We start from the raw sequence: 23,391 nt of genomic DNA on the forward strand, positions 1-23,391 counted from the left end.
CTTTCCCAGATTGGAGATGGTCCTCCCTGTCAATCTGCTGACATTTAGTTACCTTTGCAGATGAGAAAGTGAAAGCTAAATTGCCAGGGGGCAAAAGGTGCTGGAAGAAAGGAAACTAGAAACCCAAATTAACCAGGCCTTCAAAAAAGCAATGCAGTTTCCGAATAATACGTGTTTAAAAGATAGTCACAGTATCTACTATAGGCCAAGAACCGTTCTAGGCCCCAAAGAGACCACAGCGAACAAAAGAGGCAAGACCAGCTAATAAACAAATAAGAAAATGCCAGATAGGTCAGGGGGTGGCAAACAATGGCCATTGAGCCAAAACCAGCCCATCGCCTGTTTTTGTAAATAAAGTTTTATTGGAGCACAGCTACACCCCTCCATTCACTCCTGTGTCTGGCTGGTTTCTAGACACGTATGTGGCAGTCACAACAGAGGCCACCTGGTCCTTTACAGAAAGGTTTGCTGCCGCCTGGTGTAAGTGTAGGGGATTCAAATGGGCTGAAATGAGAGAAAGTAAGGGGATGGCAGGTGGTGGCTGCTTTCCACTTACGGGTGTGGGGATGCCTCTCTGATGGTGACATTTAAACCAACACCCAAAGGCAAGAAAGAGGAGCCAACCGGAGGAAGGGCTGGGAGAAGGCAGAGGGAATGAGTGAAAAGGGCCTGAGGCGGTAAAGAGTCAGGTGTGTTCTAGGAAATAGATCAAAAAGGAGGGGGTGATGGGGTTAGCAGCAGAGTCTGAGTGCAGTCTTTGGGGCAGAAAATGATGCCCGAGGAGATCTGATCTGAAAGATAGGCCCAGCTTTACAGATCTTGGTAAGGTGATTGGGTATTGGTCCAAGTGCGTTAAGTAAGTAGGTTAGGAATTTCCCTCTGCTCAGACCGGGAGACCAGATAGAAGGTGGTCTTGGCAGCCAGGTGAGATAGGACAGCTGCTTGGACCAGAGCTGTCCAGGCTCAGTTACTTTGTGAGCTTTGGGCAAGAATACAAACGGGAGCTCACTTTCCTGTGTAAATATTTAAAGTATATAGTTAAAGCTAACGGGGAAATATGTGCTCTAGCCTCCCACTCTCACAAACGCACCTTTGTGAGCACCTGGAAGCCCAGGTTCTGGTTTAGGATTCTGTCTGATTCCTCGGGATTCACTGCTGCTTCCCCCCAGCTTCCCAGCCCGCTTGCAAGAGGCCTCACCACGTTCCAGCCACATCCGCCAGCCTTTGGGGGAGAGGGGGACAGGACACGAGAATATTTCAACGCATGAGCCAAGACTTGGGTAACAAAGAACCCTCCACTCCCTCGGGCAGTGTCCCTGCTTATGCTTCCCCGGCCCAGCCAGTGAGGACCTGACCAGCCCAGGCACAGGGAGGGTCTTAGAGCTTCTGTTAAATATAGACCACGGATGGACTTCAGTGCTCCCCTTCCAAAGAAATCGATATCCTACCACCTCCTAGAGCTAGCCAAGAGCACACTCCGTACCTTCCTCTGCCCCTGTCCGCATCAAAACCATGGTCTGCCTTGGAGAAGGCACACTCAGGCTGATGCAAGCTGCCTTCCCGGGGACCCCGGTCTGGATGCGTCCCTGCTGCGACATCTAGTGGTGAAAAGTGGAAACGCATCACCCACCAGGAGGAAAGAGATTTCAGAAACTTCTGTCTCAGGTTACTATATCAAATTCAGTTGTGTTCAGATTCTCCAAAGTTCTTAGTGAGCACGAAGAGGGGTCATCCCCGAGGACGAGGTTAAATTTCCTTAGACAGGAAATCTCGAGTATATCTTGCTTTTCCTTGCCTTTCAAGATAATGGTGGATTCTGTCAGTCTTGATGGAGAGCAGTTTCCTGGCTCATCTTCCCAAGGGCAAGGTGAAGGGTGAATGAGTCCATCCCAGCCCAGGCCAGCAGGTCCTGGTGGAAGGGGAAAGGAAGGGCCAGGAGATGTGCAAAGGCCCTGGGCAGAGGGCAGGAACGTGGGATGGCTTGCAACCCCTGTACCCCTTTCTTTGGCCTGCGAATTATTTTTCTCATCTGCCCGCCATTCACCTCCACTTGAAAGGTGAGAATGCACGTGTGTTCGCATGATCGTCTGGAATTGAGGACATTGTAAAAGCCGAGCTGTCAGTCCAGTGAAGCAGTATTTTCTTGGACAAAAGATTTCCTGAGGACAGTTATTATTGGGGAAACAACATGTGAGCTAGTGATGGGTTCTGAGATGAGCACAGCCCCTCCAGATGAAGGCTCAATATGCAATTTCATTAAAAAAAAAAAAAAAAAAAAAAAAACTTGAAGCCTCCCTGGGGCTCCCCGAGGACGTGGAGCCTGTTAACACGGGCCAGCAATCCAACTCATTTGCTTAGGAAAAATGAGGTGCCGAAATGTGCCCTTTGTCCATGCAAATCCAGAGCAGGGGGGCCCCTTCTCATTCTACTTGCCTTTATCGTAGCAATGTCTTATAAATCTTACTTTAAATCGGGACCCTGCACTAACTGGGAAGTGTCTTCTGAGTGGGACAAACTGGAAATGGCCCTGCTTGGATATTCACAGTGCTTGTAACTCAAGACATCCCCACTTTGAGATTCTGCTCTCGATCTGCAAATCCTTGTTTACCGCTCCCTGCTCCCCAGTCCCCTTCTGAGAAACCCACCACCTCCCTTTCACTGACAGCAGTGGTAGAAAAGAGACCTGGTGGTGAGTTCTGTCTTTGTCTTGGGCAAGTGCCTTGGCCACTCTGAGCCTTGGTTTCCACATCTGAAACAGAGAACGACCACATTAACCACAAAGGTTTCTTTGAGGTTTAATAAGGGATGTGAGTGAAAAGACAGCATAAGCTGGAAGATACAAATGTGGAAGTTACTTCTGCAGACAGGAAATGCATCTGTCACAACTCCTCCGTTCGTGAAAGAATAATTCATGACCCTTCCAGGGGTACTGCAGTGGGCGTGTAGCAGAGGAAAGAGACTGGCTCAACCCCAACTTCAGCAAAGACAAGTGGGGATTTATAGCCAAGGAGCAAGGGTGGGGGGAGGTCAGTGGGTGGAAAATTGCTAAGAGGAAACCCAAAGGCTGAGAGGCTTCTTGCTGGATTGAGTGCTTTAGATTCTCTTATGAGATGGTCAGCCGGTTGTGGCCACAAGAGGAGACAGAGGAGAGGCTCAGGGCAAAACATAGCTTGTTATATCATAGGTCCCAGAGAGATGGGGGTTAGAGCGTTGTCACAGAGCTCAGACTCAAGCCAGGGGCAAGCTGCGAGCCCCCGTGGCAAGTGCCTTTGCTAGGGATCAGGGTGGTACATGAGGAAAGGCAGGGGGAGTGGGGGGCAGTGTCACTGGTGTGTTTGAATGTCACAGGGTCACCCTTGGGAGGGTAGGAAGGGGAACTTGTGGCTGAGCCCACCTTACACACCGGTGCACCTGGGCCGGCACTCACAGCCTGTTTGCGGGGATGTTGAGGCAGCGGGAAAATAGGAAGTTTTAAAGGTTATAATAGTCATCAGGATTCTTGCTGAAGGTGCGCCAGGGTGATCGGGTATCAAGGTTGGGCATGAAGAATTTGCTCAGATATCAGGGGTGGGGGATTTTTCTGTAAACGTGACCCTGCAAGATTCTTGTTTAACCTGGACTAACCAGACCAAGGTCACAGCCCACTGTCACTGGCTTCTCTTCCCTCTTGCCTCCATTTCTGGGGCTGACCTGGGAAGCAGACAAACAGATTGCCAGCCACTGCCGGCCCGCCACTGCCCTGCGTGGAGTGGGGAGGAGTGAGCGGGGCTCTCAGGCTCAGGCGGCGCTGAGCAAAGTGGAGACATACCATCTGTCAGCTGCGTAGGGCAAGCCCACTTTGGTTCAGAGCTGCTGCTGGAAGCACGTAGGGTAGCACCTGTGTCCATCGGTTCCCTCGGTGCAAGTCTGCTCAGAGAGGAAGGGCCTGCGGGGACTTGTGCAGAAAGGACAGAAGTGCCCTCACTCCTTCACACAGGACAGACATGTTGGCCAAACTCACAGTGCCAGGACCAGGAAGGCACGAAACAGAAGAGAGCAGCGAGCGATTCACTGCGCAGTGCGTCCAGACCTAATGACGGGACTGAAGCTGGAAGCAGGTTTTCTGCCTTTGCACTGTGTCGGGAGAAGCAGATACTGGCTTCACACAAAGGAGCTGTGCGTGTTAGGTGGCTGTGGGTCATGAAATAGATGGAGAAGTTTTTAATTTATTCGGTGAGGTACTCCTAGCGGAAGGGGATGCTTCCAGTTCAGACACTCAGCGTGAGGTGGGTGGAGGTGTAGCGGGCCCTGACTTAGAGGGAAGATAATGGGCTGGTTCCGGAGATTAAATTAGAATGAGAGATGGTAGATTTCTTTCAGGAGGTCATGGGCTTATCGGCAGCAGTAGATGGCACGGGGGAGAATGCCAGCACCCCATTTCTTCATGCCTGCTCAGCAACACCCCAGTGAATCACTGTCTCAGGATAGAACTTTTCAGCTTCTGTGCTGACTTGGGTAATAATTCAGGGAAATTGCTGGCAAGATACCCCAGCTTTTCCCACCCAATGCAGTGCTTGAGGTTAGAAAAAGAAACCAGATCACTGTCCCAACCATGGTTTCCAACCCTAGCCGACCCAATACTTTATAATGTACATATTGTGATGCCCCTTTACTCTCCCAAAATAAAATTCAAAGGTAACAATGTACCTACACAGGTAATTTTAAAAGATCAATAGAGGGACTTCCCTGGTGGTCCAGTGGTTAAGACTCACGTGCTCCCGATGCACGGGGCCCAGGTTCGACCCCTGGTCGGGGAACTAGATCCCGCGTGCCACAACTAAGAGCCGGTGTGCCACAACTGAAGATCCCACATGCCACAACTAAGACCTGGCACAGCCAAATAAATAAATACTTTAAAAATACAAATAAAATAAAAGATCAATAGAGTGCCCTAACTATAGTATAACAAAGACATCGAAGGCATATATAGAGTATAATAGAACGTGTATGGAAATGCGGAGCACAGGCAAAGAGGAGACATTGTGAAATTGGCAGATACTTGGACCCATCTGCAGAATCACTGAATGTAACACCTACAGATGCCACGGATGTGGGAGGGATGGCAACTCAAATACAGCAGCAACAGGCTGACGTTTCAGAAGTGGGGATCACAGCTCCTGAAAGATTAGGAAAAAAAACCATGTATATATAATTCCACCAGCGTATAAAATAGTTGTGTTCTTGGGAAAGTCACTATGTATTAAACCAAGCCCTCCCAAAGCCCTCTGGGTCATATGTAAAATGCAATTAAGTCCTAAGCTCAGATGATCATAAACAAGGTTTTTCTCTTATATAAATGCTCAGCAGACACTCAGAAGTCAGGCAGACTCAAGAGAGTTCTTACCGCTCAGGACATTGTATGTACACGTCAGTACCCCTAGCACCCACCTACCCACCACCAGCAGTATCCCCCAACGCTGAGAACTAAAGCTGCTACCATCCATTTCCAAAATGCCAGCTAGGGGACAGTGTTGCCCCTGCTGAGAAAGAGGGGTCAGAGTTTACCAAGAGAAAATGGGAGTAGGAACTCGGGAGAGCCGTGTTTGTTACCGAGCACGCTCCCGTCCTTGGTCGTTGGTGGAAAAAGTAACGGTGGCTCAGCTGGAAGAGATCAGCAGTAAATCAGCACCTCCCAGGATTTGGGTCTGGAAGCAGTGGTCCGGCCAGGTATGAGGTCACACTGAAAGGGAAAGGCAGACACTTGCCTCCGAAACGCTCTTGCGTGGGTCACGCCCTGAGTACATCATTTACACAACACCTCTTTATTGGGCATCCTACCTGTGCCAGGTGCTGGGGATACCGTCTCTCCCCTCAAGGTCTGGCCCTTGAGTCTAAAGGAGAAGAGTGTCACGTGATTACCCTACAGTCTAGTGGGGTGACAATGGAGAGCCACACGTGCGCTTGAGCCTGCCTATGAGGAAACCTCCTGGAGAGGCCACAGCAAGATAGGTCTCCTGGGATGCGTGGAAGTTAACAAGCTAAAGCAAAGGGGATCATCGTGGGTAGGGGAGAAGGGCTCGACCTCAGGCTGCAATCCACAGCTCTGACAGGCTGTTATTACTGGGTTAGGAGCTGGGAAGCAGGCCGGGTGTGTGAGTCTGGGATGGAGCCAGGGTGGCATGATCAATGCCCCCCCCCCACATAGCCCTTGAGGTGGGTTCTCTGGGGGCACAGAGCACCTCAGCAACACCATCCCTTCAAAAGCACCCATGTTATATTTGATGTCACACTGTTCGCATGTCTGTGTCCCCCCAAAACTGCGGATCTGGGGCGGGTGTAGACCTTCCCGTTCCAGCACACGGGAGGTCCTCCATAAATGTTTGATGATGAATGTGTGAATTATCCAGGGCTGCGGAGACTCCTGCTTCTCCCCTGTAGGGCTGAGAAAGAAGAAAGCGGAAAGGTTGTCATGGCCCCCAGGCCCCTCCCCCGCATTTAGCTTTGTACCACGTGATGCGCTTCTTCTCATCATCTCGTACCTTCAGAGCGTCGTAAAGGAACAAGACTCCTCCACGCAGAAGGAGGAGGTGACCTGGCCAGTCTAACGGGGCTGACCCCGTTTCACTTTTAAATGGACCACTTGGCAGGAATTGCTCCATCCAATTCATTGTGCATCAAAATGCAACGGAGGTAGGCAAATCCACTGAGACAGAGCACATCGGTGGTTGCCAACAGCCGGCCAGAGCGGGGCCTGGGAAGTGGCTGCTCATGGGCACAGAGTTTCCTTGTGGGGGGATGAAAACACTCTGGGACCAGATAGCAGTGATGGTTGTACAACATCGTACGTGCACCAAAAGCCTCTGAATGGTTCATTTTAAACTGGTAAATTGTATGTTTATTTTACATTTAAAGTTTTTTAATGCAGTGGGGACAGAACAGACCGTATCTGCCACGTGGGTAGAAATTGCAGGTTGGGGTACAAACTTCCAGTTATAAGTTAAATTAGTCTTGGGGATGTAACGTACAGCATGGTGACTGTACCGCACATCTGAAAGTTGATGAGAATAGATCTTTAAAATTCTCATCACAAGGAAAAAAAGTGTTACTCTGTGTGGTGATGGATGGTAACTAGACTTACTGTGGTGATAATTTCACAATATATACAGACATCAAATCATTTACATTGTACACCTGAAACTAATATAACGTTATAGGTCACTTATAACCTCAATTTTTTTAAAAAGGCAAAGAAAACTCACAGACCGAAGGATGCAGCAGCGGTCCTGAACCGTGGGAATCAGCGTGTGCCTTTTGCTCAGGGGCTGCACTTCTCCTGTGACTAACAGTGCCTCTCTCATCTATATTCAGGACACGCACCGAGGACTCTTCATCCAGCAACTGAGACCCACACAGAACCTGCAGCTGAGAATCAAGCTGAAGCTGTTCGGCCACTCGGGGTCTGGGAAGACCACCCTGGTGGAATCTCTCAAGTGTGGGCTGCTGAGGAGCTTCTTCCGAAGACGCCGGCCCCGGCTGTCCTCCACCAACTCCACCCGGTTCCCACCCTCACCCCTGGCCTCCAAGCCAGCAGGTAGGCACCCCACCAGCCCCTGTCTCTCCACTGGGTACTTCCAAGGTCAAGGTCTGGGAGGAGGTGTGGCTTTGTTTGGAGCACTTGGCCTGAGGCCGACCGGTTCCCGCCGCCTTGGTGGCTTCCAGGTGTGGTCCTCCCAGCTCTTGGCCAGTGAGCGCACCCTGCCCTGGTGCTAGCGAGGAAAGGGCCTCACTGAAATCACGGTCCGCAATCACGAACGTGCAAAATGGCACAATCGTGTTCTGCTCGGGGACTCTGCCCTTGAAGACACAAAGAGCTTGTTTTTCAGACTCACTTTCTGTACATATTACGAAGGTGTCATATCTGTTCCCTAGGATGAAAACAAATGTTTTAAAGTTTGTGTTTCTATGTAATTTCTGTCTCCGTGAGGAAGGATGTCTGGGCAGCATTCGCTGGAGTGAGGGACAGCTGACCGAGATCTGCACGCCCCTTTCAACTTCTCCCCTCCGAACACAGCAGTAGAATTGAAACTAGGGGAAGAAGTGTAACCAAAATGGATATACAATTAGAATGAGTACAATATTTGCTAACACGTGTTGCTAACGCGTACTGAGTGCTAATTACGTGCCAGGAGCTGGGCAGAATGTGGTACGTGTGACACCTCATTTAATCCACGTGACAGACTTATTGGCATTTTTACCACCCTTTTGCTGAAGCCTTGAGGGGTCAAGTAGACTGCCCGGAGTCACACAGCTGGTGATTCATGAAGTGTCTGGCTTCTGAGCCAGGGCTTATTAATGATACTTATAACTCCGTCTGCCTTGGGGCATATTTGTGCTCATGTTTTCCATTTTCCACTGTAATTTTGCTCAATTTCAGTATGTAAGATAGGTCCACCCCTTCTCAGAAGCCAATAGTTTTCCAGGTTTCATGATTAAGTTGAGCCTCTTATGTGTGGGCCAGACCTGTATTGCTTCAAGGTTCAAAGTGAGCTTCTCTAGCAGTTCCTCGTGTCACCCCTAGAGGGAACCAGCTCTCTCCTGCTGTGGGTTAAGGTCATTCCAATCTGACGGGGGGGGGGGGGGGAGAGCGCGGGGCGGGGGGCAGAGAGACAGAGACAAAGAGCAGAGACAGAGAAAGACAAAGAGATGAGAGCTATCCAGATCTGTGACCTGGAATTTTTATAAGTCGTATTGGATATGAATTTATGCCTCAGGAGCCCATGGGCTAACCTGAAGCAGCCACATATCAAGTGACATCTGGGTTCCCCCGGAGGGAGAATGGCTCAACCCTCACCCCTCAGAAGTAATATCTCCATTCATCTTCCTTCTGGTCAATTTCCCACCTCTGGAAGAATCCAGAAGTAGATTCTTGATAAAATGCAGCTCAGGATGGCTGCCTTGTCAGCAAATCTCACTGTGTCCTTCAGCCAGGGCTTCGAGAGACTTGGGTCATGGGGCTGACTGACACAAGAGTCTCTCGAGGACAACAGGTGCTCTGGACCAGGAGAAACTCCCCACTACACTCAGCAGAGAGAAAAGTAATTCGAGGCGCTGGGAAATAAGGTCAGAGGCCAGCAGCCTGGTGAGCTGCAGCGTTCTGTGTAGTATGAGGGGAAGGAGAAACATTGAATTAGCTTCCAACGTTTAAAAGTCAAGATGTCTGGACTTCCCTGATGGCACAGTGGTTAAGAATCCGCCTGCCAATGCAGGGGGCACGGGTTCGAGCCCTGGTCCGGGAAGATCCCACATGCCGTGGAGCAACTAAGGCCTTGTGCCACAACTACTGAGCCTGCGCTCTAGAGCCCGTGAGCCACAACTACTGAGCCCTCAAGCCTAGAGCCCGTGTTCCTCAACAAGAGAAGCCACTGCAATGAGAAGCCCGCGTGCGGCAATGAAGACCCAATGCAGCCAAAAATAAATAAATAAATAAGATCAAGAGGTCTCACTTAAAAAGTTGGCTATTTGGTTTCTTGTAACAAGTTGGTAGCTCTGGCCACACTGGATTCACATTTCCGCCTGGAGCCGGTTAGTGGAGAGGAGGAGCTACCCCATGTAGAGGGGCCCAGGCTCTGCCTTTCACCCTGTCTCACACAGCGCCCTAACTCCAGGCGGGAGAGCTCAGGAGCAGACCCCTCCACGCCCGTGTCCGAAGGTTTGCCCTGTGGCAGAAATGACATTTCAGGAGCTCATTGGAGTGTGTGACCCCTGGACTAAGGACACACCTAGTTCATCCCAGAGCTGTCTGGCCTGGGCAAGGATGGAAGAGGCCCGCGCTGCTTTATGCCCAGGTGGCCGGTCTGCTGCAAGGGGGTAGGTGAAGTTTCTATCCAGACAACCCCTGCAGGTGACAAGATTCGTCCTCAGTTAATTCTAGTCCTGCCTGAGGCTGGGAAGAGCCAGGAGGCTGTGTCTGCAGGAGGCTCCGGAGCAGGCCCTCCTCCTGCCCTACCCTGCCCAGTGCGGGGCGAGCACACCCTGGGCTGAGGGAGCGCAGCCGCCTGCAGGGCCTGGACCCCGCCAGTCCTCGACTGGGCCTGGCCCTAACAAAACAGCAGAAGGGAGTCCTGGGAAAAGCAGCTTGGCACAAATAGGAAGCCCCAGGAGGGCCACCTGCGGGAGACCCGGCCGGAGGCATCTGGCAGGCCCTAGGGGCCTCGTGTGCCGTAGGGGAATGGACGGAGCAGCGTTTCTGTTAGGCACTTGAGGAAAGCCTACCCCGGAGTGTGGCCTCCAGGGAAGGAAGTCCGTCTCCAGAAACAGCAGCATTGTCCCTTCACAGTGGCATTGCTAGTGCCTGGGCACCATGCTCTGCTGTGTCCTAGGCCAGAGCTCTGGACGCCCTTGACCTCTGCTAGAATGGTCAGGCCTTCCTCCTTTCCCTGGGAGAGGTGCCCACGTGCGCACATTTACATCACTCGGGCAGCAGGAAGGTCGTTTGCCTTTAGAAACTTGGCTTTGCGTTGCACTGGAGGCTAAAGGCTGAGCCACCAGCCAGGAGACAGGATGGGGTGGTGTGGGGACCTGGGGCCAGCCACTCACGGCACATGGCTGACACGCACACACTGCCTTGGTGGCCAGCTGAGTGCCACAGCTGTTGCACTGTGGTTCTGCGGTAGGAAGGAAACCTCCGGTGCCAGCGGAGGAGCGCGCAGCCAGGAAGATCACTGCAGGAGGCTGTTGTCTGCTCACGGGAGAGGAGCGTTTGCAGGAAGTCTCTTCTGACCTGGGTGCAAAAGCGGCTTCTCCCTCGGGGCCTGCCACTTTTTACCACTAGGGGTCAGTGGTTAGCAAAAAAGTTTTCCTCCTATGATTTTAATGTTTCCCTGTGAAATTGTTATTTTAATAATACCGTATACAAACTCTGTCCTAACCTTTCATCCTCCCAACAAAAACTGTCCATGAGGTGCCGGAGTGCCTGTCATTTACCGAATCCATTCTGGTCTCCCTCGGCAAGCCTCAGCCCACAGTGCCACTAAGACAAAGCTTATTCCCGACTGGGGTCGTCCCCAGGTTTCCAGGCACAGGGAAATGGACAAACCCATTCTTGTGTAGTCACATGGCTTTTCTCAGACTTGGACTAACAATCTCTAAAGAAATACACTAAAATGTCCATCACATTGGCCTAGAGAGTTGAGTCATTTTGTTTTCTAATTTGCACTTCTGTTTGCCAAGTTTTCTACTTTTATAACCTGGGGCGGTGGGGAGCTCCAGTTTTCTCCTCCTCCCTGCCAACCCCTTGGATATTCCCATTGTCCTGTCCTCAGTCTGAAGTCTTTGGTCTTTAAACAAGGGTTACCTTTGTGTTTGGATCACGAAGTTTAAAAGTCAGGTGGCCCAGGTGAAATGGTCATTTCTTTAGTCTCTTGCAGTGACTGTCACTATTAACTCTGAACCAAAGGTACGAACTATATGGTGCGATTCGGTTCACTGAGCCCCTCCCTGGTGCACTCACGGAGCCTCCCCCTGTGCCCACCCGAGTTCTAGCCCTGAAGCAGAGAGGCCAGCTCTGCCTTCACAGTGCTGTCAGGGGTCTGTTGCGAGAGACGGGCAAAAGCCAGAAGGAGGTCAGGACCGAGGGCACACAGGGCACCGCTCCTGGCCCAGGGGACCCAAATGTGTTATTCAGCTGATTCCCCTGCCCCACCAAGTTCTACCATTACTATTTATGTCATATTTTTAAAACTGATTCTTTTTATTTACTAAAAGACATAGGTTTGAAAGTAAAATCGCTAATGTCCTTACCATAAATGGAAAACCCATATCCCTACTACCAATAAATAAAAATAAATGCAATGAACAGCAATGTGATTAAAATCTAGCTATATACTGTGGCCCACTCCCTCTTTTTTTTTTTCTAGAAAGAGGAAGAACATGCTTCCATCTTTTTCTTTTTCTTTTTTTTTTTTTTAATTGGGGTATAGTTTTTTACACTCCCTCTTTATCAAAAGGGAAGATTAGCAAGGATTGAAGACATGCTAAAAACTTAATGTCACGCATTGAGACTTGCTACTAGAGCAATTTAAAGACCTTCAAGGGGATTTTATAAAGGAATGGCCTTCTCGCTGTGTGATTCAGCATTACTTAATGCCATGCATTTTGCGTTCAACCTAACAATCTCGTGTACCAGAGTGGTACTCATCTCATCTGTTATCAGTCAGGGTCCTGGTGGAGATTTAATGAAAGTTCAAAGTCACAGGCACAATTTCCAAGAACATACAAGAGACGGTGAAGCATCCGGAGGCTAGGAACAGAGGGGAGCCATTAGTTACCACCCCTGAGGCTGAAAAGGCAAGAGGAGGAAGTCAGGATCCTGGGAAAGCTGGAGCTCCAGGGGAGAAGCCTCCAGGGCATCTAGGGTCAGAGACACAACTGCTATCAGAAAAGCAGCAGGCAGTGAGGAGGGAAAATATATACCTCGATCTTTCTCTCCTCCCAGCCTCTACAGTGCCTCCCATTGGTGGACCCTCACCGGAGGCACATGGCAAGCAAGCCTAGGAGATGCAGTCCATGGGGTTAGCCTCTCGGGACACAGAGCAGCGCAGGAAAGGATGCGGGAGGTGAAGCAAACAATCAACACGGTGTCCCTGGGAAACATTGCTGCCCAGCATACGTGAGAGGCACGTGCACAAGGCAGCCTGAAGCAGGGGTGGGGCAAGGGCGGAGGGCAAAGTCTGGGAAGGAGGGCAGGGGGCAAGGTCTGACGTGCTTGCTCTCTGGCCGGCAGTGTCCGTGAGCATCAACAACCTGTACCCGGGCTGTGAGAACGTGAACGTCCGGAGCCGCAGCATGATGTTCGAGCCGGGCCTCACCAAGGGGATGCTCGAGGTGTTCGGGGCCCCGTCCCACCACCCGCACTGCTCCGCCGATGACCAGTCCACCAAGGCCATCGACATCCAGAACGCCTACTTGAACGGTATGGCTCTCCCGCCCCAGATGGGAAGGACCTCGAGTCTCCCCCGGGGAGCCTGGCCCAGCGGGCATCTGTCACAGCCGCACAAAGGTTGGAAGAAGGGCCAGTGCAGAGTGACCCAGGACTGAAGCATGGCTGGTTAACAGCCCCTGAAAGTAAAGCTAAACCCCCTGGTCTCCCTAGCACCTGGCAAAGCACTGGGCACACAGAGGTGCTTAATAAATGACTTGAGGACATTTTTTAAAGTACTGCCGAACTTCCACTTGGATGGGAAATCTCATAAAATACAGTCCCGCTAGCATTTTGACATACCCGAGTTTGAAACTCAAGGGCTGCTCCCCCGGAGCTCCCAGCTGGGCCCAAGGCACTGGAACACGAACCTCGTCGCGGCACGGTCCGGAGCAGGGATAGAGCAGTTTCTCTGAGGCTGAGTTCCCACGGCTGTGAGGATTTTACGAGCTCGTGTTTATTAACGGTCCTAGTATAATGTCTAGCAGGGAGAGGCTCTCAAAAAGTGGAAATTGGGAGCATCTTCACGAAGGCCCTTTTATTATACTGAACCCAGTGAAAAATAGAATACTCAGGGTGTTTACCTAAAGCAGTGGTTCTTTGACTCCAGCGTAGGCACAAATCCCCTGGAGGGCATGTGAAAACACAGACTTGCCAGCCCGCCCTCGAGCGTCTGATTCATCCCATCTGGGGAGTTTCTTGGTGATGCTGCTGCTGGGCCAGGGACCCTAATGAAATAGAATAAAAGTCCGTGTGCATTCTGCTCTCTTAAAAGCTGAGTGTTCTCTGAGCTGCCGGGAGCAAAGCTGGCCCCGCAGCATAGGGAGAGCAGAAGTGTGTCCTCAGCACCCATCACCCCTACCCTCATCCTTCGTCCTCCCCTGGCATTATCCCCATCCCACGTCCCTCGCAGTGCTCCCCAAGCTCAAAGGGCCTATTTCTGTGTTCCAGAACTATTCACACTAAGGCCTTAGCTGCCAGACTTAGAAGGCCATGCTCCCCAGGAGCGCCTGTGCTCTAGAAAAGCCCTATGGATCTTCCAAAATGACTCTCAACTGCAGAATTTCTGACACAGGATAAGCACCAAGGGGAAAAATTAGGGAAAGGGAGCCTGAAATCCTATAACATAAGTGGCCCTGCCTGGCTTCCCGGAGGCCAGTGGGTGGGCGGTCACTGACCTGGTGGGATGTGGCAGCATAGAGGTGACTGTGTCCATGTGTCTGCACAGTCATTAGGAGGTTCCGGGTGCCTAGGAGCTCCAGGTCAGAATCTCACCCATGACACTTGCGGGAAAAGCAGCCGCCCCCAAGGCTCCTGTGTGGGAGAGTGGGAGAGTAGCTGCCCCCCTACCCACACCCACAGCCTTCCTCCCCCCGACCCTTCGGCCACCTCCCCAGCGGAGGTGGCCTCTTGGACCCAATTTCCTCACAGCTCCTCTTACATCCTTCCTGTGCAAAGCCACTCATCAATTACTGCACCTTACACCTGTGCACGGCACCCTGCTCCCTTCTGACCGACCAAAACAGGTCTCTCACTCACCTGTGGAAGGTGAATTTAGTGACCATTTAACCAAAATTAAGGTTACGTTTCATAGTGAATATACCAATATTTGGGGGTGAAAAACATAATATATGTGTCCACGTACACCTTTCCATGTATGCTTATAGGCATGCATATACACACATGTGTGTGGGGTGTTTGTGTGTGTGTGTGTGTGTGTGTACACCACTCTGCAGTATTATAAGTAGACGTGCTAGAGATAGAGATACAGATACAATAATGAAGGCATTAAGGAAAATTGATAAGCAGATACAGATATAAGTAGGTTTATGGATATAGATATTATAAAAGGCATGGATGTAAAAACAGACATAGACATAAGAAATAGGGAAATGTAAATATTCCATATGTAGATCTATACTTAAGTAGATGCATAAATAAATAGATGAATGTCACTGTCCCTACTGGTCATCCCTAAAGTGCTGAGTAAAGCTGTGATTGAAATTTGGTGGTGGTGTTTCACAATCACAATCTTTCTTTTTCTCTGTAGGCGTTGGCGATTTCAGTGTGTGGGAGTTCTCTGGAAATCCTGTATACTTCTGCTGTTATGACTATTTTGCTGCAAATGATCCCACGTCCATCCATGTCATCGTTTTCAGTCTAGAAGAACCCTACGAGATCCAGCTGAATCAAGTGATCTTCTGGCTCAGTTTTCTGAAGTCTCTTGTCCCGGTTGAAGAACCCATAGGTAAGCCGAGGTGCCCCTCAGGGAGGCGTGCCCTTCCTGCTGGCCTCGCACCCTGGTCATGCCCGGATCCAACAGCTTGTGGCCAACAGCTGCGGGAACCCTTGTTCCTCCTTCCTATCAGGAGATTTCCACTCTAGAAGTTTCCTAGGGCTCAGCTGTTTTTTTTGTTCTGCAAGGAGTTGTTTCATGATTGCATATTTCTGCCACAAAGACTCAATTCTGAGCAATTCCTTGAGAGCCGTTTCTTGCTTTCTTTCTATATTTTAGGGCTGTGGTCATTTTTGTTAGGTGCAAAGTGGAATACCTCTTTGACAGCTACTGTGCCTTACCTAATGGGTACATAATTAATAGAATGAGCTCTCCTTCGTTCTGTAGTTCCATCAGAAATGAAAGAAAAGGGGGCTTCCCTGGTGGCACAGTGGTTGAGAGTCCGCCTGCCGATGCAGGGGACACGGGTTCGTGCCCCGGTCCGGGAAGATCCCACATGCCGCGGAGCGGCTGGGCCCGTGAGCCATGGCCGCTGAGCCTGCGCGTCTGGAGCCTGTGCTCCATAACGGGAGAAGCCACAACAGTGAGAGGCCCGCGTACCGCAAAAAAAAAAAAAAGAAAGAAAGAAAGAAAAGGAACCGTGTTAACTGAATGCATTATCTTAGCCTTATCCCTAAAGGAAAAGACAGCATGGACAGACTTATTTTCTTCTTTTCATACAAAAAAAGAAGCAGCCTTCCCTGATGAAATGCAAAACTCAGCAGTCATTTTTTTTTGAAAAACTTACAATAATAAAATAAATTGGGCTAATTCCCCTCAGGGTACCTCCAATTTTGCCTCCTTTTTTTTTGTGGTACGCAGGCCTCTCACTGTTGTGGCCTCTCCCGTTGCGGGGCACAGGCTCCGGGCACACAGGCTCAGCGGCCATGGCTCACGGGCCCAGCCGCTCCGCGGCATGTGGGATCTTCCCGGACCAGGGCACGAACCCGTGTCCCCTGCATCGGCAGGCGGACTCTCAACCACTGCACCATCAGGGAAGCCCTTGCCTCTTTCTTTCTCATTCTCTTTCATGTTTTCGTTTCAAACACGCCCATAAGTGAGAGGCTCTCTGCCTGTGTGAACTGCAGGAGTCTCCCTTCTGAGCCATTTCTGTGCTGGTGCTGCATTCAGCGGGCTTGCTCTGGTCTTATAAAGGGTGTCCCCCTGGTCAGAGGTTAGATCTCTCCTCACCATGCAAACAAGGCCTATTTGGAGGAAGATCTGAGAAGCTGCCTTATGCCCTGTGGTCGTTTCTACTCCACTTCTGAGCAATCTTCCCGGAGACCCAGGAAATAGGTTCATTCCATTCTGGGCCAGGCCTAGGCCTTCCAGAGGTCACTCCTAGCAGCAGGCCTGGGGCCCTCGGGTCTGCGGGCAAAGTTGCATGTCCACCTGGCGAGACGGCCCAGGCCTCAGGCAGAGCACGCAACCTCAGCTGGGCAGGATGGAGGACCCACCTGTGAAACGGCTTGCTCTCTGCCCTCAGCCTTTGGCGGCAAGCTGAAGAACCCACTCCGAGTTGTCCTGGTGGCCACCCACGCCGACATCATGAACATTCCTCGTCCAGCTGGAGGCGAGTTCGGATATGACAAAGACACCTCGTTGCTGAAAGAGGTCAGGAACAGGTAAGTCAGCTGCTGCATCTTCAGGGGTGATACAGCCAAAGTCATGTGACCCAGAGAAAGGAATTAAAGAATTGAAAGGCCTCTTTAGCTTGGTCGAATTTTTTTTTACCAAAGCCACAAATACACATAATAACAAATCAAACAGAAGTAAAGGGCACATAATAAAAATCAGCAGCCTTCTCACTTCTGTCCTTGTCCCCAAGTACCCCTGCCCAGAGGTAACTCCTTTTAGTTGTTTGATGTATTTTTTTTCAGCTCTAGGGAGGAATAATTGACAAGTGAAATTGTAAGATATTTAAATTGTATGAAGTGGCGATTTGATGTGTGTATACAATGTGAAAGGATTCTCTCCATCTCGTTAATTAACGTATCCGTCACCTCACCCACTTACTTTTTTTTTTTTGGTGAGAACATCCATCAGTATTTCTCAAAATGAAAGTTGCAACCTGCTAGTGGCTCATGAAATTCATTTAGGAGGTCTGGAGTGGAGTGGAGGGGAGAAGGACGTGATGGAAAGTATCAGAGTGTATTTTGTGTCAAGTATTTTTGGAAAACTTCTTTTTCACTTATAAATATGGATGTGCACAGAATCACAATGTAAACCTATCTATTTTTACTTAGTGTCTATCCCCAAAACAGTTTCAACCTGCAGTTCTATTTAATATGCTAGTAATGTGAATTCTTGGTTTATCAACTGACAACACTTCTCTGTTATCTTCCTGATGTGAGAAATAGGGCTTCTACTAATATTTTAGATCTAAGGTGTTATTTCATACTCATCCCTCTGTTCTCACTCCATCAACCTGCAGAAACATCTCTTCTTCTGCCTTGTAAAGTGAGTGCATTAGGCCTCCCCTTTCCTGCATCGGGGGAAGCTGTTTCCCCCGTTTTGTGGAAGCTGGAGCGCCTGTCTGCACCCGGAGCAGGCTGTGTCCCCAGGCCTCCACCCCAGGGTGACGTTACAGAGTCCAGCCAACAGCAGGTGTGGGGTGTCTCTGCAAGGCCACCAGAACTTCCTTGCCTCCCACCAACCTTTTGGGCCAGCAGGAGCCTGGCCCTCTGTGGAAACACCCGGTGAGACTGCGTCACTCTGAGGAGGTTACTGCTCTTTCCTTAGGTTTGGGAATGATCTTCACATTTCAAATAAGCTGTTCGTTCTGGATGCCGGGGCTTCTGGGTCTAAGGACATGAAGGTACTTCGAAATCACCTGCAAGAAATACGGAGCCAGATTGTTTCGGTGAGTATACCTGGGGAGGGCTGGACCCAACCTTCCCCCGGACCATCCAGTGACCCGGGAGTTGGGCCTCTTTTGTGTGGCCCTCTGAGTTTGGTCTGGTTTTCATGGGACCCAGTACGCGGTGTCTGCATGGCCATGTTTTTATCCTGTTACCCTGGGGTAAGGAAGGAAGAGTAGAGAAACAAGGAGAGATGGCCGTGAGATGAAGCGTTGTTATGGGCAAGGTTAGAGTGTATGAAATTCTGACAGTTTTGGTTGTTTGTTTAAATGTAAAATTGTTTGTTAGAAATTACAAAAGCAATGCAAAAGTGACTTATTGTGAAATATTTGGGAAATGCAGGAAAGTAGGAAAACAGTCACCAACAAAATTCACTGAAGAGCATAAAATAATAGCTGTCCAAATGGAATAAGGTGGTGTTCCTGGATGGCAAGACTTTATTACTAAGTGTTTCATTTTCCCAAGTTATATAAACTTCATATAGTTCCAGTTAGCATCTGAATGGGGTTGAGGAGATTGGGTTTTTGTCTTAAAATTTCAACAGAAGAATAAATGAAACATGTTACAAAGGCTCTGTAATCAATAAACCAATAAATAACTGGAATAGATTAGTGAGTGTCAAAGTAAATCAGAACATCTGCAGAAATTTAATAGAGAACATAGACGTTATTTAAAGTTAATGGGGAAAATGTTTATTTAATAAATGATCTGGCACAACTAGCTGTCTGCCTAGAAGGAAATTAGGTTGAACTCCTGCTTACTACATAGCGCAAAAATAGACTGTAGGCAGACTAAAGCTTTTAAATGTAAAAAATAAAGTAATATCTTGATGGAAATGCAAGATCATTTATTTTTAAAATAACTTAGAAGTGCTTTGAGAAACCTTTTCAGCCAAGTTAGAAAACCTCAGAAGTTTTCAAAGAAAATACACCAATATTTTGTCAAATACATTTGACAACATAGAAGATTTTTCTGGCCAATAAATTCCATAAACAAAGTTAAAAGGTGAGATAGATTGGGGAAAAAATATTCTCAGTGCACCTGGCATATAAAAGGTTGCTATCCATAATAATCCAAAAGCTGTCTGAAATGGGTAAGAAATGGGCAAATATCCCAATGGAAAACTCCTAAAACAAAATGCTCCGGGGACTGTTCCTGCTTCTAAGCTCGAGTGTCACAAGGAGGACATGGCTCTCGCTCCCCTGCATGGCAGGTGCCATCTTTAGTTATAACTCACCGTTTGCCTGATAGAAGTGCCGTGCTTACAATACCAGGCTCCAGTTCTAGACATGCTTTTGGAATTTTCAGGAACCCTCAGGAACCCTCTCCTCTCTCGTGAAGCTTGACCCTCGCTTTCTAAAGAGGGGTACACTACGGCAGAGTCAGTGGGCAGGGTAAAGCCTAGAGGGCCTTGAAGAACCTGGTCACGGAAACCAGTGGGTGGCGATCGGGAACAGTGGTCTGTGGCTGGCTCAGCGCCTGCTCACCAGGTGGGAGGAGGGCCTGTGCTCCCTGAAGAGCCTTGAGCTGGGGTGTGGCATGATGTCTGCTTCACATCCCGCACACCCCCAACTTCTGCGGTCAGGCAGACGAAGCTCACCAAACAAACTGCCTTTATCCCTGGGAATATTGTTCGTTGAATAGGGAGTGGAATTTAGGGGGTGTAAAAGATGAGATTCGAGAAGGGACTGCCTGATTAATGACGCAGTGCAGGGTATGGCTCATGGCGTTTTTAACTAGGAAAGTGTGCTGACTGTGAGTCTGTAACATAGACTGATTTATTTAACCAAGTTAAGAGCTTAAAAACTAATTTCAAGCCAATTACCAAGAATTAATCAAATTTGAAATATTTCAACAGTAATCCCCATGAATACCTAATTTACTGGTAAAAAGCCATCTAATATTGATAATGATACTTACTCTTTTTTCCTGTCTCTTTGTTCATAAAGCGGCCATCACCTGGCTGAAACCCTCACTCCAAGAGAGGGAGGGAGGAAAACATTAGGACTTAGTGAACGTTAGTTAATTGAGTCCACAATTCCAAAGCCATTTTTTGTGGATCCGTGCCATCTATTTAAGACGAGCAGTGGAAATGAAAGCCTCTATAAAATTTTACATTTGTTAAATAGATCCTGCTTAAAGGCAACACTGAAAAAAGAAAACTGCCCCAGTACTTAACCAAAAATCACTGGCGCATCCAAAGAATTACATGCAACAGTGCAGATGTGAGCGGCATCGTTTTTTGCCGGCTCCTCCTGAGTCCCCACAGCTGTGCGTTGACCTGCCTGTACTGCATGTTCTAGGTCTGCCCTCCAATGACTCACCTGTGTGAGAAAATCATCTCCACGCTGCCCTCCTGGAGGAAGCTCAACGGGCCCAACCAGCTGATGTCATTGCAGCAGTTTGTGTACGACGTGCAGGACCAGCTGAACCCCCTGGCCAGCGAGGTGGACCTCCGGCGCATCGCCCAGCAGCTCCACAGTGCCGGCGAGGTGAGGGCTCCAGCCCTGGCAAGGGTCTGGGAGGGGGCCCTGGGATGCATTTCCAGTGTCTGAAGGTGGGATGAGCTGCGGGGGCCGAGTGGCAACTGCCCACTACCCATGATGTTTCCAGACGTGTGAGTATCACAGGAAGCCTCGAGTGATTCCCCGAACCGCCGTTCTTTGCTCTCCTGTTCATCTTAAGAGCTGTTGTTTTGTCTTGCTTTGGTTGGTTTGTTTTCCGGCTTCTCTTAGTTTGGGAGCACAGTTCCCGCTACACTGGGTGACTGGGCCTCTCCTCTCTCTCCCTGGGGCAGCTGATGCTTAGCTGTGATTCCTGCAGCCTTCAGGATGGCTGCTCTCCATGGAGTGTATCAGCTCCAAACAGATCTCTTGGGCTCACAGACAATCAAGAAATAGTAGTGACGTATCTTCAGGGAGGGAACATGTGGAGACACTAAGACGCGGCAAGCAGTGATCCCCGGAAATGACCGAGAGATAGGAATCTCTCTTCCTGGTTCAGCTCTTGGGTGCAGTTTGGGAACCCTGTTCTAATTGCTTCATATGCTGCCTGTTCCTCTCAACGGGGCATAGCCTTCACATTCTTCCATCATGTGAAATCAGGAGACAGTGTAAGCTAGTATGGGCTAAGACAGTTCTGAATATGAAAAACCAGAAGCAGTTCCAGGAATTTTGCAAACCAGAAGCTTCCCTGCCCAGTCTCAGGTGCCATGTGTGGCCCTTGGCCATGGATTACATAGGTTTGAAATTCTACTTGAATCAAGAAGCCAGCGGCCCTAAAAACTAGAGCCTCAAGCAGTGATTGTGTCAGTCTTTAAATTCCAATGAAACTACAGGCTAATCTACTGGCTCCTCCAGCAGTACTTTTTTTTTTTTTTTTTTTTGGTAACATCTTTATTGGAGTATAATTGCTTTACAATGCTGTGTTATTTTCTGCTTTACAACAGAGTGAATCAGCTATATGTATACATATATCCCCATATCCCCTCCCTCTTGCATCTCCCTCCCGCCCTCCCTATACCACCCCTCTAGGTGGTCACAAAGCATGGAGCTGATCTCCCTGTGGTATGCGGCTGCTTCCCACTAGCTATCTATTTTACATTTGGTAGTGTATATAAGTCCCTGCCACTCTCTCACTTCATCCCAGCTTACCCTTCCCACTCCCCATGTCCTCAAGTCCATTCTCTACATCTGCGTCTTTATTGCTGTCCTGCCCCTAGGTTCTTCAGAACGATTTTCTTTTTTTTTTTTAGATTCCATATATGTGTGTTAGCATAACTTATTTGTTTTTCTCTTTCTGACTTACTTCACTCTGTATGACAGACTCTAGGTCCATCCACCTCATTACAAATAACTCAATTTTGTTTCTTTTTATGGCTGAGTAATATTCCATTGTATATATGTGCCGCATCTTCTTTATCCATTCATCTGTTGATGGACATTTAGGTTGCTTCCATATCCTGGCTATTGTAAATAGAGCTGCAGTGAACATTGTGGTACATGACTCTTTTTGAATTATGGTTTTCTCAAGGTATATGCCCAGTAATGAGATTCCTGGGTCGTGTGGTAGTTTATTTTCAGTTTTTTAAGGAACCTCCATACTGTTCTCCATAGTGGTTATATCAATCTATATTCCCACAAACGGTGCAAGAGGGTTCCCTTTTCTCCACACCCTCTCCAGCATTTATTGATTGTAGATTTTTTGATGATGACCATTCTGACTGGTGTAAGGTGATACCTCATTGTGGTTTTGATTTGCATTTCTCTAATGACTAGTGATGTTGAGCATCCTTTCATGTGTTTGTGGGCAATCTGTATATCTTCTTTGGAGAAATGTCTATTTAGGTCTTCTGCCCATTTTTTGGATTGGGTTGTTTGTTTTGTTGACATTGAGCTGCATGAGCTGCTTGTACATTTTGGAGATTAATCCTTTGTCAGTTGCTTCATTTGCAAATATTCTCTACCATTCTGAGGGTTGTCTTTTTGTCTGGTTTGTTTTCCTTTGCTGTGCAAAAGCTTTTAAGCTTCATTAGGACCCATTTGTTTATTTTTGGTTTTATTTCCATTCCTCTAGGAGGTGTGTCAAAAAGGATCTTGCTGTGATTTATGTCATAGAGTGTTCTGCCTATGTTTTCCTCTAAGAGTTTGATAGTGTCTGCCTTACATTTAGGTCTTTAATACACTTTGAGTTTATTTTTGTGTATGGTGTGAGGGAGTGATCTAATTTCATTCTTTTACATGTAGCTGTCCAGTTTTCCCAGCACCACTTATTGAAGAGGCTGTCTTTTCTCCATTATGTATTCTTGCCTCCTTTATCAAAAATAAGGTGACCATATGTGTGTGGGTTTATCTCTGGGCTTTCTATCCTATCCCATTGATCTATAGTTCTGTTTTTGTGCCAGTACCATGTTGTCTTGATTACTGTAGCTTTGTAGTATAGTCTGAAGTCAGGGACCCTGATTCCTCCAGCTCCGTTTTTCTTTCTTAGGATTGCATTGGCTATTCAGGGTCTTTTGTGTTTCCAAAGAAATTGTGAAATTTTTTGTTCTAGTTCTGTGAAAAATGTCATTGGTAGTTTGATAGGCATTGCACTGAATCTGTAGATTGCTTTGGGTAGTATAGTCATTTTCACAATGTTGATTCTTCCAATCCAAGAACATGGTATATCTCTCCATCTGTTTGTATCATCTTTTTTCTTTCATCAGTGTCTTATAGTTTTCTGCATACAGGTCTTTTGTCTCCTTAGGTAGGTTTATTCCTACATATTTCATTCATTAGTATATAGGAATGCAAGAGATT

General features: G+C 48.5%; 1 protein-coding gene across 2 annotated transcripts in view; it reads left to right on the plus strand.

Moving 5' to 3' along the window:
• DAPK1 (death associated protein kinase 1) overlaps window positions 1-23,391 on the plus strand; it is a 206,961-nt gene that overhangs the window by 174,045 nt on the left and 9,525 nt on the right. For both annotated transcript variants that reach the window (XM_032636143.1, XM_032636142.1), the window contains exons 20-25: window positions 7,348-7,570; window positions 12,761-12,949; window positions 15,006-15,203; window positions 16,717-16,855; window positions 17,973-18,093; window positions 20,395-20,583. In XM_032636143.1, coding sequence (XP_032492034.1) covers window positions 7,348-7,570; window positions 12,761-12,949; window positions 15,006-15,203; window positions 16,717-16,855; window positions 17,973-18,093; window positions 20,395-20,583 — 1,059 coding nt within the window. The remainder of the gene's footprint in view (window positions 1-7,347; window positions 7,571-12,760; window positions 12,950-15,005; window positions 15,204-16,716; window positions 16,856-17,972; window positions 18,094-20,394; window positions 20,584-23,391) is intronic.

This window comes from Phocoena sinus, chromosome 6 (assembly GCF_008692025.1).
Source record: "Phocoena sinus isolate mPhoSin1 chromosome 6, mPhoSin1.pri, whole genome shotgun sequence".
Taxonomy (NCBI): Eukaryota; Metazoa; Chordata; class Mammalia; order Artiodactyla; family Phocoenidae; genus Phocoena; species Phocoena sinus.